The 15,025-nt window shown below is 42.5% G+C and overlaps 1 protein-coding gene across 1 annotated transcript in view; it reads left to right on the top strand.

Annotated features, from left to right (window-relative positions):
• The window catches only part of bicc1 (BicC family RNA binding protein 1), an 85,854-nt gene extending 73,429 nt beyond the window's left edge, over positions 1-12,425 (top strand). Inside the window, exons 16-21 of the mRNA XM_076298522.1 lie at positions 1,315-1,354; positions 2,290-2,444; positions 3,278-3,449; positions 4,724-4,884; positions 7,122-7,221; positions 9,671-12,425. Of these exons, the coding sequence (XP_076154637.1) occupies positions 1,315-1,354; positions 2,290-2,444; positions 3,278-3,449; positions 4,724-4,884; positions 7,122-7,221; positions 9,671-9,801 (759 nt within the window). The 3' untranslated portion in view covers positions 9,802-12,425. The remainder of the gene's footprint in view (positions 1-1,314; positions 1,355-2,289; positions 2,445-3,277; positions 3,450-4,723; positions 4,885-7,121; positions 7,222-9,670) is intronic.
• Positions 12,426-15,025: the final 2,600 nt, after the last annotated feature.

Raw genomic sequence — 15,025 nt, 5'->3', positions numbered from 1 at the left:
CAAAATGTGTTTTAGTCAACTGAAAACTGAGAATTAGTGTATGGTTTTGCAGATTTGGTGTCGGGTTATGATGTTTGGAGGACATGTTTAGAAAATTGTGTGACAAGCAAAGATTTAGTGTGTAAGCAGTTGAAAAAAACTGTAAGATGAGGGTCAGAGAGCTTCACTTGCACCTTGTTCATTCAGAAGAGCTAATGGCAATTTGGCTTTAAAATGCAAAATTGAGCAAAGGCCTGGGATGAGGAGAAGTAGCTTGCAAATGCTCAAAAATATCAAATATGCTGCATACTGAATGCATGACATTTCATTTGAATATATTTGGTAACATTAGACATTTGACAATATTAACAAGTAAGCCCCAAACCTTTGTATAGCAGTCAAAAGCATTTGAGAATGCAGGTCTCTTATTTTGACGCGTTTTTACCCCTTAGGTGAAATAAGGAGAGTTATAACCTTTTCACTTCTAGCCTAGTCTTCTTTGTACTTTACCCTACTTACTGATGAGCAAATGTAAATGCATTGGCTATGTAATTAGAGATTTCCCACAACAACAAGATCCATATGTAGAAGTTCTTCTGTGTTTTCCCTCCGCCTATGAACTGACCCAGCTGTTACACATACCAGAAGCGCCAACTGGATTTAAAATGGGGCCACTGTAATTAGCAACTTCGGAATCAGTGACACACAAGCTAATTCAAATGACTTCCTCCTGCTATCCTGGCACAATGCACCTCTGTTTCCAATCTGGACATCATAAAAGTGGGCTGTGTCTGCACACATCTTCGTGTATGTATGATTGTAATACCTGTCCAGCATGGCACGTTTATGAGTTCTCCTTCACATCTGGAGGAAACGTGCATGTGTGGAGACTTAAGAGTTTCCTGTGTGTGTCTCAGTGCCAACCACATATGCTAGCATTAGCGTTAGCATCTGATGTGGGTGTTGGTATACTGGTTTCTTTTTGCCATGTGGAAACAACCTGGCTGTGTCCTTATGAGACCCCCCTCCACCCACCCACCCACCTCCATGCCTAACACAGACCCACAATGCACCTCTGTTGGAGAAATGCGATCTCCCTTGGTATGTGTGCGTTAAACGGTTTGGACAGAATGAGGCGATGTTTAAGCTCGTGCCTGTGCGTCGAGCTGTCGCTTGAGCCAACTGCAGTGAAAATCTGGGCCAACCCTTTTCTTTAAACCCTGTCTGTGGAACTGTAAACAATTCGTGTCTCTGATGGCTCTCTCTATCCCTCTCTCTTCCTTTCCCCCTCCCCTCTCTCTCTCTCTCTCTCTCTCTCTCTCTCTCTCTCTCTAGGCATTTGACTATGAGCAGAAAAAGTTACTCGCAACCAAAGGTATGTAAAACTACATCCTCCACTTCCACAAAGCACTTTAAGCGAATCGGCGCTCCTTCCTTCCTGTGTCCTTTCAGAAAGGCAGCACTGGAGACAAATTGGGAAACATGAGATGTTTAGTCTGTTTTGTTTAAGCTAAGAATTAGAACAGCGGTGCCTTGTCTCCTCAAAAAATACAGACTGGCTCTGTGCAGTGTGTCATTAGGTCTCTATTTCAGAAGTATAGGAAAACCAGGGAACCGGTTACAAACCTCTCTTGTTGTGGATTGCAGATTTGTTCTAGTGCGGAGCTATAGGTACTCAGATGAAAGCGTCCAGTTGGCCTGTGTGTATAAGTGTCCCAAACACTGGTGTCACATGTCCCACCGGTGACCCATGCTGTTTTAGCCTGTAGCCTATACAGACCCCCATGAGACCATGATGGACTGAAAGCCAGAAATTATGCTCTTGGTTGCAGTGACCACATAATGAGGCACCATTCTTTTCAGAAACTTCCCTTACTTATCTTATGTTAGTGGGTCAGTGGTGCTTATAGGGCAGGAAGTATATATAATGATGAATATAATGTGAGTGGTCATTTAGATGGCCCATGAACTCCCCAGAAAGGAAAGGAGTGATGAGTCTAATTACAGTAAAGTTGGTGAAAGTAATGTTAGCAGGCGTTCCTGACCTGGAACAAATCTACCAGCCATCATAGGAATTGAAGCAACATTGTACACATAGTTTATTGAAGATGTGTTTTGTGTGTCCCTGACATATACTGTTAAACTGGAGCCACGCCATATCTTCTAACTACATAGAGTATGTATGTATAGCTGAGCTCACAATAAAGTTTACTTTGACTCGACTGCAGCTTCCCCCATTAGCATGCGGTGTATTTGGGGGGAGAGGGGACCTCACACACTCACCTCTCGTGTTTGCTTCTGGTTTGTCAGCCATGTTGAAAAAGCCCGTGGTGACTGAGGTACGAACCCCCACCAACACCTGGAGCGGCCTAGGCTTCTCCAAGTCCATGCCAGCCGAGACCATCAAGGAGCTGCGCAGAGCCAACCACGTGTCCTACAAGCCCACCATGTGCACCACTTATGAGGTAACTGTTGTGTATGTACTGTAGATATGTACAAAGCTAAGTACACACTTAAGTACAAAGCTAAACCTTAGGCCGGAATCCCTAACAGTGTCTCTTTAGCCTACGTGCAGTCTGCAAGTATCATTCTCACTCTACAATAATGGGAAGGGATGAGCTGAGCATTTCACTTTACCACTTTGACTTTGGCTTACCAAAGTAACCTTGACCATCATCACACCACTAAAAAGCCCTGGCTATAGTGCCTCATTTATACTGCTAGCATTAACATGGGAACTTTATCTAGAATCGTGAGCTTTGGGTTAAACATTGGGTAAAGTGTTGACACAGCATCAGAAGATTAAACCTGAGCTGTTCTCTTTGTTCTCTTTCAAATCTGATACACAATAGCTAGCACTGTATTTATGGTATTTGATGGTATTTCCAGTTGTTTGTAGAAGTAAGTGACTACTAGGGTGATGTTCAGTTTCATTTTTAAGTGGCTTAGGTACAGTACAGAGTGTCTATTACACAGTGTAGTAATAGAGGTAAGTTGGCATTGCATCATGGGGTCTGTAGTCCATCTGGACTTAGCCAGACACATTAAAGTTTCAGCATGCCTATTTGTGGGCTGTGTAGTACATTGAGTCTGTGGATACGGCAGATAAATCTGTTTTCCCCGGTCCAAAATCAGGTTCAGTTATACTCTGTGAGAGAACTCAGTGTCTGAGGTTTAAGCCATGACAGTGATGACAGTCTTGCCCGCCCAAAGACTGATTATTGGCCAGTGCTGGCTGCGGCTGAGCCACCATCGCACGGGACGCCATGGTTAGTAACGGCCGTCTGTGCTCCGCCAGGGATCGCCCCTGTCGCTGTCCCGCTCCAACAGTCGCGAGGGCGTGGGAAACGGCAGCGACTCGGACAACTGGCGCGAGCGGAACGGGAGCGGCAATGGAGGCGGGGGTGGCCTCCCGACGCACAGCGAGTTCTCGTCGGCTATCAGTCCAAAGAGGAAGCAGAACAAAACAGGTGAGCGTCCTCTCTGCACAACACACTGCAACCTCATGCACTTGTGCTGCTTCTCCTCTGTCTGCTCACCTCTGCACTTTGTGAATAAGACTAGAACCTCTAGGAGCATGCAGTGGAGCTTGACTATTCAACCTCAATTGTATTTGGGTAATTTGGAACAGTTTGAGCCAAATTAATATATGTGAATGAAAATGATATGCGGCTTGATTAACTGAATGTGATTAGAGCTTACTAATCACTATAGTACAGTAAATCATCTATCACATAAAAAAAATGCTTTGCTTTTTGCTTTGATGGTAAAGTAGCATTTTTTTAATGTAATTAAGTGGCATGTTCTATGAATAGATTGTACCAGAGCGGTATAAAGATAGGGTTAGATCTTTATACGGCTCTGGATTGTGCATTAAACACAGCAGATTCGTATCAGAGCCCATCCACAGAGCAGCACTGGGGTCTCTGTCTGACATTACCATCAGCAGGAAATACCAACATCCCAAAGATGTTTTGAATGCTTTTACGCTCAGATTGGGTTGCGAAATGTCTGAGAATGAAATAAACCAGGCGTGCAGCTTACACAGTCTCTCTCTCTCTCTCACACACACATACACACACACACACACACACACACACAGGGATGTGGTAGCCTGACACTGACAGAAGACGTGGGAGGAAAGTGTGTGTGTGTATGTGTGTGTGTGTGTGTGTGGGTGAATGAGTGTGTGTGTGTGTGTGTGTGTGTGTGTGTGTGTGTGTGTGTGTGTGTGTGTGTGTGTGTGTGTGTGTGTGTGTGAATGAGTGAATGAGTGTGTGTGAGAGAGAGGTATGACTGATGATATTTTCTCAGTTGAGTGCAGTTGGTATGTTTTACACTTTAACTAAGTAAGCTAAGTGTGAGTGTTAGTGGGCATTTAGACTACACTACACTGTCAGGCATTGACCCCACAAATCCCACCAAGGGGCTTGAATTAACATTATCCAAAGCAACTAACAGCACTGCACAGATGTACTTGTTCTCCATTCATATGTGTGATTCATAAATGACCTTGGTGTTGTAACGCTAGAGGAAGAGAACTTATGTTTATTGGTCCTGTTGTCACATATCAGGAGTGCCTGAATTCCTGCCATGTTTACTTTTGTATATTCATAATCATCTCGTGTGTGTGTGTGTTTGTGTGTGTGTGTGTGTGTGTGTCTGTCTGCATGTCTGTGTGTGTGTGTGTGTGTGTATGTGTGTGTGTGTGTGTGTGTGTGCGCGTGTGTGTATGTTACCTCAGCGGAGCACTACCTGAGCAGCAGCAACTACATGGACTGCATCTCCTCAGTGACGGGCAGTAACGGCTGCAGCCTCAACTCCTCCTTCAAAGGCTCGGACCTGCCTGAGCTCTTCAGCACGCTGGGCCTGGGCAAATACACCGACGTCTTCCAACAGCAGGAGGTGAGAGTAACCAGGTTAAGCACTTAGGCGCCTGTAGACCTTTCTTCCGATCTTGCCAGGGATGTGTGTCCCGCAGCATTTCTCCCTGACTTCCCACCGTGAGGGGCCTTGGGTGGGGTCGGGCTCATGCCGTGACCATGGGGCAAGCCTCAAAAATTATTATTATTATTATTATTATTATTATTATTATTAATACTATTATTATTATTAATACTATTTTTATTTTTCCTCTTCCTTTCCTCTTTTTTTCCATCTTCTTCATCCTCCAATCCCCCGTCTAATTTAGATTGTTTTATTTGTCATACGCACACACACTCCACTCGCTCGCTTGCACACACACACATACACACACACACACACACACACACACACACACGCACGCACACACACATACACACACACACATACAAACACACACAGACACATATGCATACACACACACACACACACACACACACACACACACACACACACACACACACACGCTAACACACACACACATGCACACACACACACACATATGCACACACACACATGCGCGCGCACACACACACACACACACACACACGTGTGGGCACACACACATGCAGGAGCTACTAGAATAGATATGTCAGTGCCTTCCTCTCTTTCTGTTGCTGTTTGATACTATGTGTATTGTGTGTCTTTGGCCCTCATGCTTGGTACTTCATATTTGTCACATGCAATTAATGTCACATTTTCTGTTTGCAAATAATAATGGAAAAAAAAATGTTAAAGGAAGGGAAACCATATTTCAGCATCCTATTCTGGAGGCTAATGTTGGAGGACTGAGAGGTGTTGACACAATGTTGGCTGAACATTTGAAGTACCGCTCCAATACATTTTAAGTTCAGTATGTGTGTGGACACAAACACACACCTACACACACAGGATGAACAGACAGATGGACCTGGTTACAACACCTTCCTGTCCCTGTTGGGAGCAAGGGTTAGTTAGGGTTGATCAGATCACATCCATCATCCTGCACTACTGAAGCATCACATTCAGGAATGAATGAGTGACTTGTGTAGGAGAGGGTGTGCAGAAAAGGGTCAGGGTTAAATAGAGTCACAAACATCACCCTCAAACATCTGACGCGGTTGTGATACATACAGTACATACAGGCAGCCCCTGCATTGCATGAGTACATAATGTTGTTTTCATTTACTTCCAATTCAATTCAATTCAAGTGAGCTTTATTAGCATGACAAATATGTTTGCATTCCCAAAGCAGAACATTTAAACATCTTCATAAACATCTACTTCCATCTTTCAATATCCTGTGTGTCTTATAATATATTCTCCTACCTATGGTAGGGACTGGTGGGACACTGCACTCATCAACCATAGTACCACATGGTGTGTCACAGTGGGCACTGTGAGGTGCCTTCTCTTTAAGTTGGCGAAAGTACAATTAAATCAGATTAATTCCTCATAAATGTTTGTGTTGCCTCTTTAAGTTGGCAAAAGGAGAATTTAATTGAGAATAATTCCTCATAAAGGATTTTATTGCCTCTGGTCATTTGTGGACAAATCAGAAAGTTTATTATTTTTTCACCGAGGGAATGTGAACATCCACAACTGTGCAATGTTATTGCAAAAGCAGAGTCTGCCTGCGAGCTCTATTCCCCTAATACTGGAGACTATGCAGCGACTCCAGCCGTGATGTTGAGAGTTCATGTAAGGTCTCACAGTTTCACAATTGATTTGGATGTTGAACTTTAGGGGAAATTGTGAACATTGGAACAAAGTTCCAGTTCGGTAATTCAACCCCACTCGCCGAGTTGCTTGAAATAGACTGGGATTGACATGAAACTTTGGGTCACATTTTTGAAATGTCAGCATCTGCCACCCAAAAAATCCAGCGTGATGAGTGATGGGGACTTGCTACAGGAAATTGAAGAATTTGTGGGAAGTGTTTTTAAAGGCTGTTATACATAGTTTGCCCAATGCTAATAGGCAGTCAATTTTTGATTTAGAGAACAAAATTGTCAAAAATATGTACAATATGAAATATCACTTTACCTCTTTCTACTTCTCTCTCTCTCTCTTTCTTTCTCTCTCACCCTCTCTCAAAAGTGAAATTCAAATATGCTTTATTGGGATAATAGTTACTATATTGCTATCAAGTGTGAAGAACTTACAGTACAACAGAATGTAAAACAAAAAAAACTCTTTATCTCTCTCTCTCTCTCCATCTGTCTTTCTCTCTCCTTTAGATTGATCTGCAGACGTTTCTCACTCTGACGGATCACGACCTGAAGGAGTTGGGCATCACTACATTTGGAGCCAGGAGGAAAATGCTGCTTGCGATTTCAGGTGACGAGTTACTTCACCTCCTTTATCTACTTTACTCCATGTGCTCCAGGTTGTCTCTGTCTTCGCTGACAATCTCCTTCATCCCACTTTTTTCTTTATCACTCTTTCTCTCACACACATAGAGGTGTGCACACACTCTTACACACATGCACACATATATACACACACAATACAGCTGAATAAATATGAACACCACTGTAAAACCACTATTAACTGCACCAGTAGAATAACTCGTCCCTATTTCAAATTGGATTGTCCCATTCTTGCTCTCTACACCAGCTGTGCTCTGAGCAGAATGATGGCGGATGATAACTAAGCTACTCGTGGTTGCCTGGTTATTGCATCGACATGCAAATGCAGTCTCCATGGTTTCCTGGGTGACATTTACATCCAAGGTGAAGCCCTTTTTGTGTGTGCAACACAAATGGTCTTCAGTTAAGCACTTGAAAAAAGAACTAAACTTTGACAACTGTGGACAGTGGCAGAGTGCGAGGCAGCAATACCGCCCACTTAAAAGTCCAGAAACAATAGTGGGTTCCATCTGCCAGACCAGTGTTCTTTTAATGACAACCAAGTCCTGCCAGTAAAACGTCAACAGCAGTGGGACCTCACAGCTCAAGCACTCGGGGGGGGGGGGGCGGGATGAGGTAACTCACCTCCCTTTGGTTGGTTTCGAAATGAATGTTGGCTGTAATTTGTGATAATGCCGAATATTTGTGAATTCTTGAGAACAGATGTAGAGAGGTTTGTGTCGGGTCGGGGTGTGTGTGTGTGTGGGGGGGGGTTGTTTCCGCGGACAGGAAATGACTCAAGGCTAGTGTTTATGTCAGTGGCGTCCTCACGGGCCAAGCGCAAATCTACTGTAATCTCCACTGATGGAATCTCGAGACCATGGAATGAGGAGGGACACAGAGAGAGAGAGAGAGAGAGAGAGAGAGAGAGAGATGGTATAGAGGGAGACAGACAACGAGAGAAAGTGAGAGTGAGAAATAGAAAGACGGAGGATGACTGTGTGTGAGAAAGAGAAACAGAGAAAGAGAGAGATGGGGAGTGGATGGAGACAGAACAAGAGAAAGTAAGAGAGAGAGAGCATGAGCTAGAGAAAAAAGACAGAGAGAGAGGGACAGAGAGAGAGAGAGATGGGAGTGTCCTCTCTCGCCTTTTGTCCTCAGAGTTCTTGAGCATGCAGAGATTCTGGCACTGAAGCACAGCACCTACCGTAAAGACAGCCTTTTCCCCTACACTGTAACAATGAATCACACACACACTTACAATGAGAGAGTGTGAGTAAGTGTGTGGTGGACAGTGTTGGGGAAGTTACTTTTAAAAAGTAGTGTTTGTTCGTTCCTCGTTACTTCTTAAAAAAAGTAAATTAGTTATCCTCTATGGAAAGTAACTTTTTACGTTACTCGTTACTTTTATGTTACTTTTATGTTGCTCGTTTTTGGGCAGAACCCAATATCTGTTCCTAAATGTGTAGGCCTACATAAGGTTCTACTATGGAGGACATAACAGGTATTTCTTCTGTGCTCTTTTTTATAAAAAATGCCACAAACAGAGCACTTGACAAGAAAACATTGGGCTTAAAGGCTTCAACACCACCACTAAAGCCCTATGAAACAATATCAAATAACATAGCCTTGATACATCGTGGGCATATAGTTGAACACAAAATATATGAGGGATTATTTTATAGCCTTATACTCTTTCATTAAACAGGCGCTCCTCCAAAATTTGGTGCAAAGCTAGTGCAAATCGTATCAATAGGCTGGCAGTTGAGTTAATGGCAGTGGACAAAATCAGGGCACAGTGTAGGCTACAACTAACACTTACATTCCTCCCCTTAGTTTCGAGTAATGTGAATACCTCCATCCCTCAGGAGTTAGCGTTGGCTGCGTCTCGCTTGCTATGATTGCTCTTCATTGCCACCAGCTTCTGTCACGTACCGTGTGGAGCTATGATTGCACTTCATGCTACCAGCCTCTGTCATGTAGGCTGCCGTGTGGAGCGTGTGCCTATTGCGCAAGTGCACAGCTGAGAAAGCAGCGTCGCTGTCAAATCTGTTCCTGGGAAAAGTAACGTCACGCCGATATGAAAAAGGAACTACGTTACGTTACCAAATTTTCAGTAGTAGCGTGTTACACTACTTTTTACTCGAAAAAGTAGTTACGTTACTGTAACTCGTTACTTTGTAACGCGTTACACACAACACTGGTGGTGGAGTGGGGGAGATAGACACAGAGGAAGTTACAATGTGTTGGTATCCCCTGATTCTCTCAGGCTGGGCAAATATTAATTTTTATTTCAGCATCACTCGAGAGAGATTACTTTTGTTAGCTGAAGTGCTGTGAGAGGTTTTACCTCTGTATGTAGTGCTTCACAAACAGTGTGCCTATGAGAGGTATTTATTTTGTGTGTTTCTCTGTGTGTGTGTGTGTGTGTTTTGCAGAGTTGAACAAGAATCGGAGGAAGCTCTTTGAACCGCCCAACATTCGCTCGTCCTTCCTAGAGGGAGGGGCCAGTGGCCGCCTGCCACGCCAGTTCCCCTCGGACATTGCCAGCGTTAGCGGACGGTGGTAGGGGTCAAGGGTCATGAGTGAAACTGAAGATGACTGGAGTTGGACTGGGTTAACTCTAGCATCCAACCATCTCCAACATCCAGAATCTCCTCCAATGTGTGAAGCCACCCCATTCCTCTGCACCCCTCTCTTAAAGCCATGTTCTCCATGTCCCCCACCCCACACACACACACACACACACACACACACACACACACACACACACACATTCCCTCCCCCAAGCATCAGCCAGACACAAGTGCGAACTTTACCAAGTGCCAAAAGGAATGCCTGCTACACAGATAACGGACACTGACGGTGTGTCGTCCATCCTGTCGTCATACACATCGGTACGCTGATCACAGCACCACCACCACTACGGTACAAGCCAGAAGGGAATGAACTACATACGGTGCTGTGGCAACCACGCCCTACTTCGAGAAGTAACAGTTGGCCAAGCACTCTCGACTGCAAACCCTCTCTCTCTCTCTCTCTCTCTCTGTCTCTCTCTTTTCTTCTCATCATGCTACCCTGTTTCTGCCCTTTCTGTCATTCCTGATTCTTCGCACTTTACTTGGCCCAATGGACGCGCTGATGTCTCTGTGCAATCCCAGGGTTCTCTTCCCAGCACTTATCTGGACACCAAATGGAATTGTGCACGCTGAGTGTGCGCACTGTGGACAGCCAATGTGCCTTCTTTTGTACCCCCAGAATGAGCACAAACCTCTGTGGAGTGCAAAAAGAATCTGTTCTTCCTCAACCATCTATGTGCTTCCTCTTCCTCTCTGCTTATATCTGCTAGAGGTATTTGACCGTGGTGATGTTGAGGTCAGAGGGGTCATGGATGCCCCTGGATGTCTGTCGTCCATATGGTCTTGTTTCTACTCTGCTTTCAGAGACCCATAGTCTGCCAGGCGTGCAGATCTTGACAGTTAAAATATTAATTTACTGAATTTTATTCAAATTCACCCAGTTAAAATATTAATTTAGTCAACAATCAAAAATCAATTATCCGTTTACAGGGAATCACCAACCTGAATTGTTACAGTAGCCTTCAGAGGCGTTGCTCGGCCTATGTAGGCCTATGCCTTGAGACTCCATCGTTTTCTATTGGATAGAACCGAGCATAGAACCTACCCCACCTTTGGTATGTGGGTGTGACCTATATCTCCACCCTGTTCTTTCAACTACCTCTCTGTTTTTTTTCTTCCTCACTACTTTTCTTCTTTGCCGTCTGCCTCAGTTCTTTTTTGAGGAAGTGCACCAAACTTTCCAGTCAACGTTCCAGTCAAGTCTGAAAGTATATAGACCTCGAAGCTGTGAATGTCGCCAGATGTGTCTTATTTGAAGTGAAGGAAAAAAAAAACGAAATACCAAAAAGTGTCTCTTTTTTTCTTTTTCTCTCGCACTGTCATCTTTTCCAAAGTAAATAGTGAGGATCATCTTAGTGACTCTGGAGAACGGCACTTCACCCAGATGTTAACCACTCCTAGTGATCTCACCTCATTGTATTGCATTGTTTTCTATGTATAGTGTAATCATGCCTTTATGTTAAACAAAATGTAATGCCAATCTTGTGTGAACCTGTGTGTGACAGAGATTAATTTGCAATCATTTATATGCATTCTGTGCATATTGTAGTTTATCATCTTTTTTATTAATATTTTTTTTGTATCTGTCAATTTTAGACTGTGGCAAACCGTACCATTTTGTACAGAATATTTTTCTTTGACTTTATGTGTCTTTATTTTGGCAGTGAGTATGCAGGACTGACATTGAAGCATAGCTGATGTTTCTTGTCGTGAACAGAAGGCCAACTTCTATTAAGTGAATATTTGAAACTCTGACTGTGCAAAGGAGTTTCCTTTGCCCTTTGTAGCCTTTTTTTTTCCATATGTGGAACTGCAGCACGAGCACAAATAAGGGATTCTTAGTTTAGTTTTATTCGAAGACCTCCCTCCCTACCACCCCTGTCTTTGTTTTTTTTGTTATTGTTGTTTTGTTTTTGTTTTTTTGTCATTTTTGTATTATTCAGTTTATTTTTCAGCCAGCGTCTGTCAATAGATGTTCCTGGGAAAGCCATTTGCTCTGTTTCATTTCATTTTATGATGTACCAGACAGAGCTCTCTGAGTCTTCATGGTTTTGTGAACGACCAGCTGTAATTCATTTGTAGAATTGTACTTGGTGTCTCTCCTGTAAATGGAGAAATTAAAGAAAAACGGGGGGGTGGGGGGTGGGAAGAAAACGGTCTGTGTCTTTGACATGGCCTTCAGACCAAGGCTTGTCATATTCTAAGGCGCTCGGTTAGTTCACATGGAACTTCTCTCCTGGAAACTGGATCAAAATTTTGAATTAAAATTCTGAGTTAAGGATTGGATCGGCTTTGGTTCTCTGCCATTCGAAGAAGGGACATTTCAGTCAGTAGCAGTGTTGTGCTGGCCAGTGCCTAGGGAACTATGTTTTATCTGTGAGTTCAAAACAGATAACTATGTATTTCAGTGTAGACTCCATTGCAGTGTTCTTTGCAGTTAAGACCTAATTTGGGGTTATTGTGGTACTTGGATGAAGTGATACCATTTGAATGTTCTGTATTAGGAAGAAATGTTACAAAGTAAAGTTACAAAGTAATAAATTGTATGCAAACCTTTGCCTTGTCATTTGATTGTCTTTACATCTGTTTCTCACTTATACATTGTTGCTGTCAGATGTATTTAAAACACTCGTGATTTTAATTGTGGTCAGTCAAAGGCCCTAATCCAAATTGTGATGTACAGTCAAGGTGTTTATGCTTATGCGCTCTAGGATTTACTCAGCAACTTTGGCATTAATGTTGCTATCCTACAACTCTAGCTCAAGAGCAAACTAAGGTGAGAAAATACTTTGATAAAGGTGTGGTTCTTAATTATGATCTTGTACTGTACACGTTTCCCTCACGATCCTCTAGCTGTCTTCTCTGTGTTGGCTCTCAGAGAACTGTAGACTGTAGGCATACACCACTCATACTGATACTCCAGCCAATCGCCACCATTGTTCCAGCAGTAAGGCTTGGTTTGTCTATTGAGCTCAACTACCAACAATCTTTCATCAGGATTGGGGACTGGACCTTTAACTCACACTGTTGTTAACACACAGGGACAAACCCTCAGCTGGAATATCTGACACCCCAACCAGGGAATCTCATTTTACAAACATGAAGGTTTCACTTGCACTAAACCGTTTCTGAGGTGGAGAGTTGAGTTGAGACTGACAGATTGTGGTCTTGGGTCTGGTGTCCATAGGGAGTTAGCTAGTGCTACATACTTGACCAGTGTGTACAGTTTGAATGAAACTGACTAACGGACAATCTCCTGAGTCATCTGTGGGTGAACTAGCCTGGAACAGTGCTAAAGACTATTTATCCACTTTGTTTTATTTAATAGTGGATGTCTAGAGAGAGCCACTACATCCATCAAGCGATACACATGGAAAACTTTCTGTAGAATCTAGAGAAGGATATGCACACATGGACAGTTTTACAATCAGGGTAGTGTGTGATTCGTATCTGTGTATCTCAAAATATGTGATTATATTTGATAACTATGTTATTAGTAATGACTAGCCATAGCAGAACCAGACAATTACCATTTGAACCATTTTTTAGTCATTTTCACCCCCTAATCGATGTTTCAACAACTTCAACACATCATATTAACATTTCACTGTGGGGAGCAAACTGGACTAAATAGATATTCTGTGATATGTTAGAATTGGGATGTCGAAGAAAGCACAGAATTATCATCATTATAACCGAAATAGTGAATTTGAATTATTGGCCTTATTTTCATCAAACATAAATTGAGTAAACAGGCCATATTTGACCTGGTTGAACTCACTTAGCATAGAGAATATTTTAGATATACATCATGCTAAGTAACATCCTACCAACTAAATTTTCCAGATACAATTTGATCAACATAATAAAACTTATTCCATAAAGTTTTCTGTCAAACCACTGTTCTTCATTCCAACATACATTGTATAAATGTGTTATAAAATATGATGATGCAACTTGTTTAAGGGTCATTCCACGAAATCGGTGCCTTTTCAACTTTAAAAATGTGAAAAATATAATTGTTTTAAACTGATTTTTTTCAATGCCCATTTAATTAACACATCTTAACATGACAAGAAATTGTGTTGGGCCATCTCAAGCTATGCATTTTTTTTTTACCATTCACTTATTACATAGAATATTGTAGGATAGTAACAGGACTGATGGTAACAGGACTGATGATTTCATGCTAAATTGCTCATTTCTAGCTAACAGGTCAAGGTTAGGAAGGCACATGGTATGTAATCTGAAAGGTTATTACTTCTAGATATTAGTAATATCAGTATTGCTAAATAATTGTTTATATATACACTTTAAAAAATGGTAACAGGACTGATGTTGTATGCTTGCCCCTCTGCTTGCCCCTCTGCATGAATCTGCTTCTTCTAAATGATGTCACTTCCTTGAAATTATGTCACTTCTAGTTTGTACCATTATTTTATAGGGGGTTTTGGTGAAAGTAACAGGACTGAGATAAAATTAAGTCTTACTTAAATCATGTCAGCCCAAGGAGCAATAATAAACACTACAAATGTTTTATACAAACATTTAAACTGAAACTGATGAAAAACACACCAGTAGTTTAGACTTGTCACTGACCAGTTGCCATGAAACATATTTTAGTCCTTCCATGGATGTGGCAGCCGTGGCCCACTGGTTAGCACTCTGGACTTGTAACCGGAGGGTTGCAGGTTCTGAAGTGCCCTTGAGCAAGGCACCTAACCCCTCACTGCTCAAGACCACCACCACACACACACACACACACACACACACACACACACACTAATGGGTGTCCTAACATAGGAGATTAATTATGTCAGAGTAATTTCCTTATTTTAGGCTTTTGTGTTGCATATAGTGTCAAATGCCAATCTAGGGCATGTCAGAGGAGGAGGAAATCACAACTGAGCTTTGCAAGCACAGGGCTGCACCAAAGAACTACAGTAGTAACAGTAGGCCTTTTGTTGCACCTACTAACCCCCACTGGATTATCGATCACAATTACAGAGGGTGCTGAAACTTCGTGAAAATATACTGTGTGCCGTTTCTTGGCCTACATTTTCTGGAACACCAACTGGGAAGTTCAAGAGGTTTTTGTGTGTAGCCTATGCATAGCATTGGGTTTACCGTTTTACCAGCATATGTTTTTACTGG

Source organism: Alosa pseudoharengus, unplaced genomic scaffold, assembly GCF_046254945.1.
Source record: "Alosa pseudoharengus isolate Yale_2024_CS ecotype anadromous, Long Island Sound unplaced genomic scaffold, YU_APseudo_1.1 YU_APseudo_1.1_scf_21, whole genome shotgun sequence".
NCBI lineage: Eukaryota > Metazoa > Chordata > Actinopteri > Clupeiformes > Clupeidae > Alosa > Alosa pseudoharengus.
This window is presented reverse-complemented; position numbering and strand designations above follow the sequence as displayed.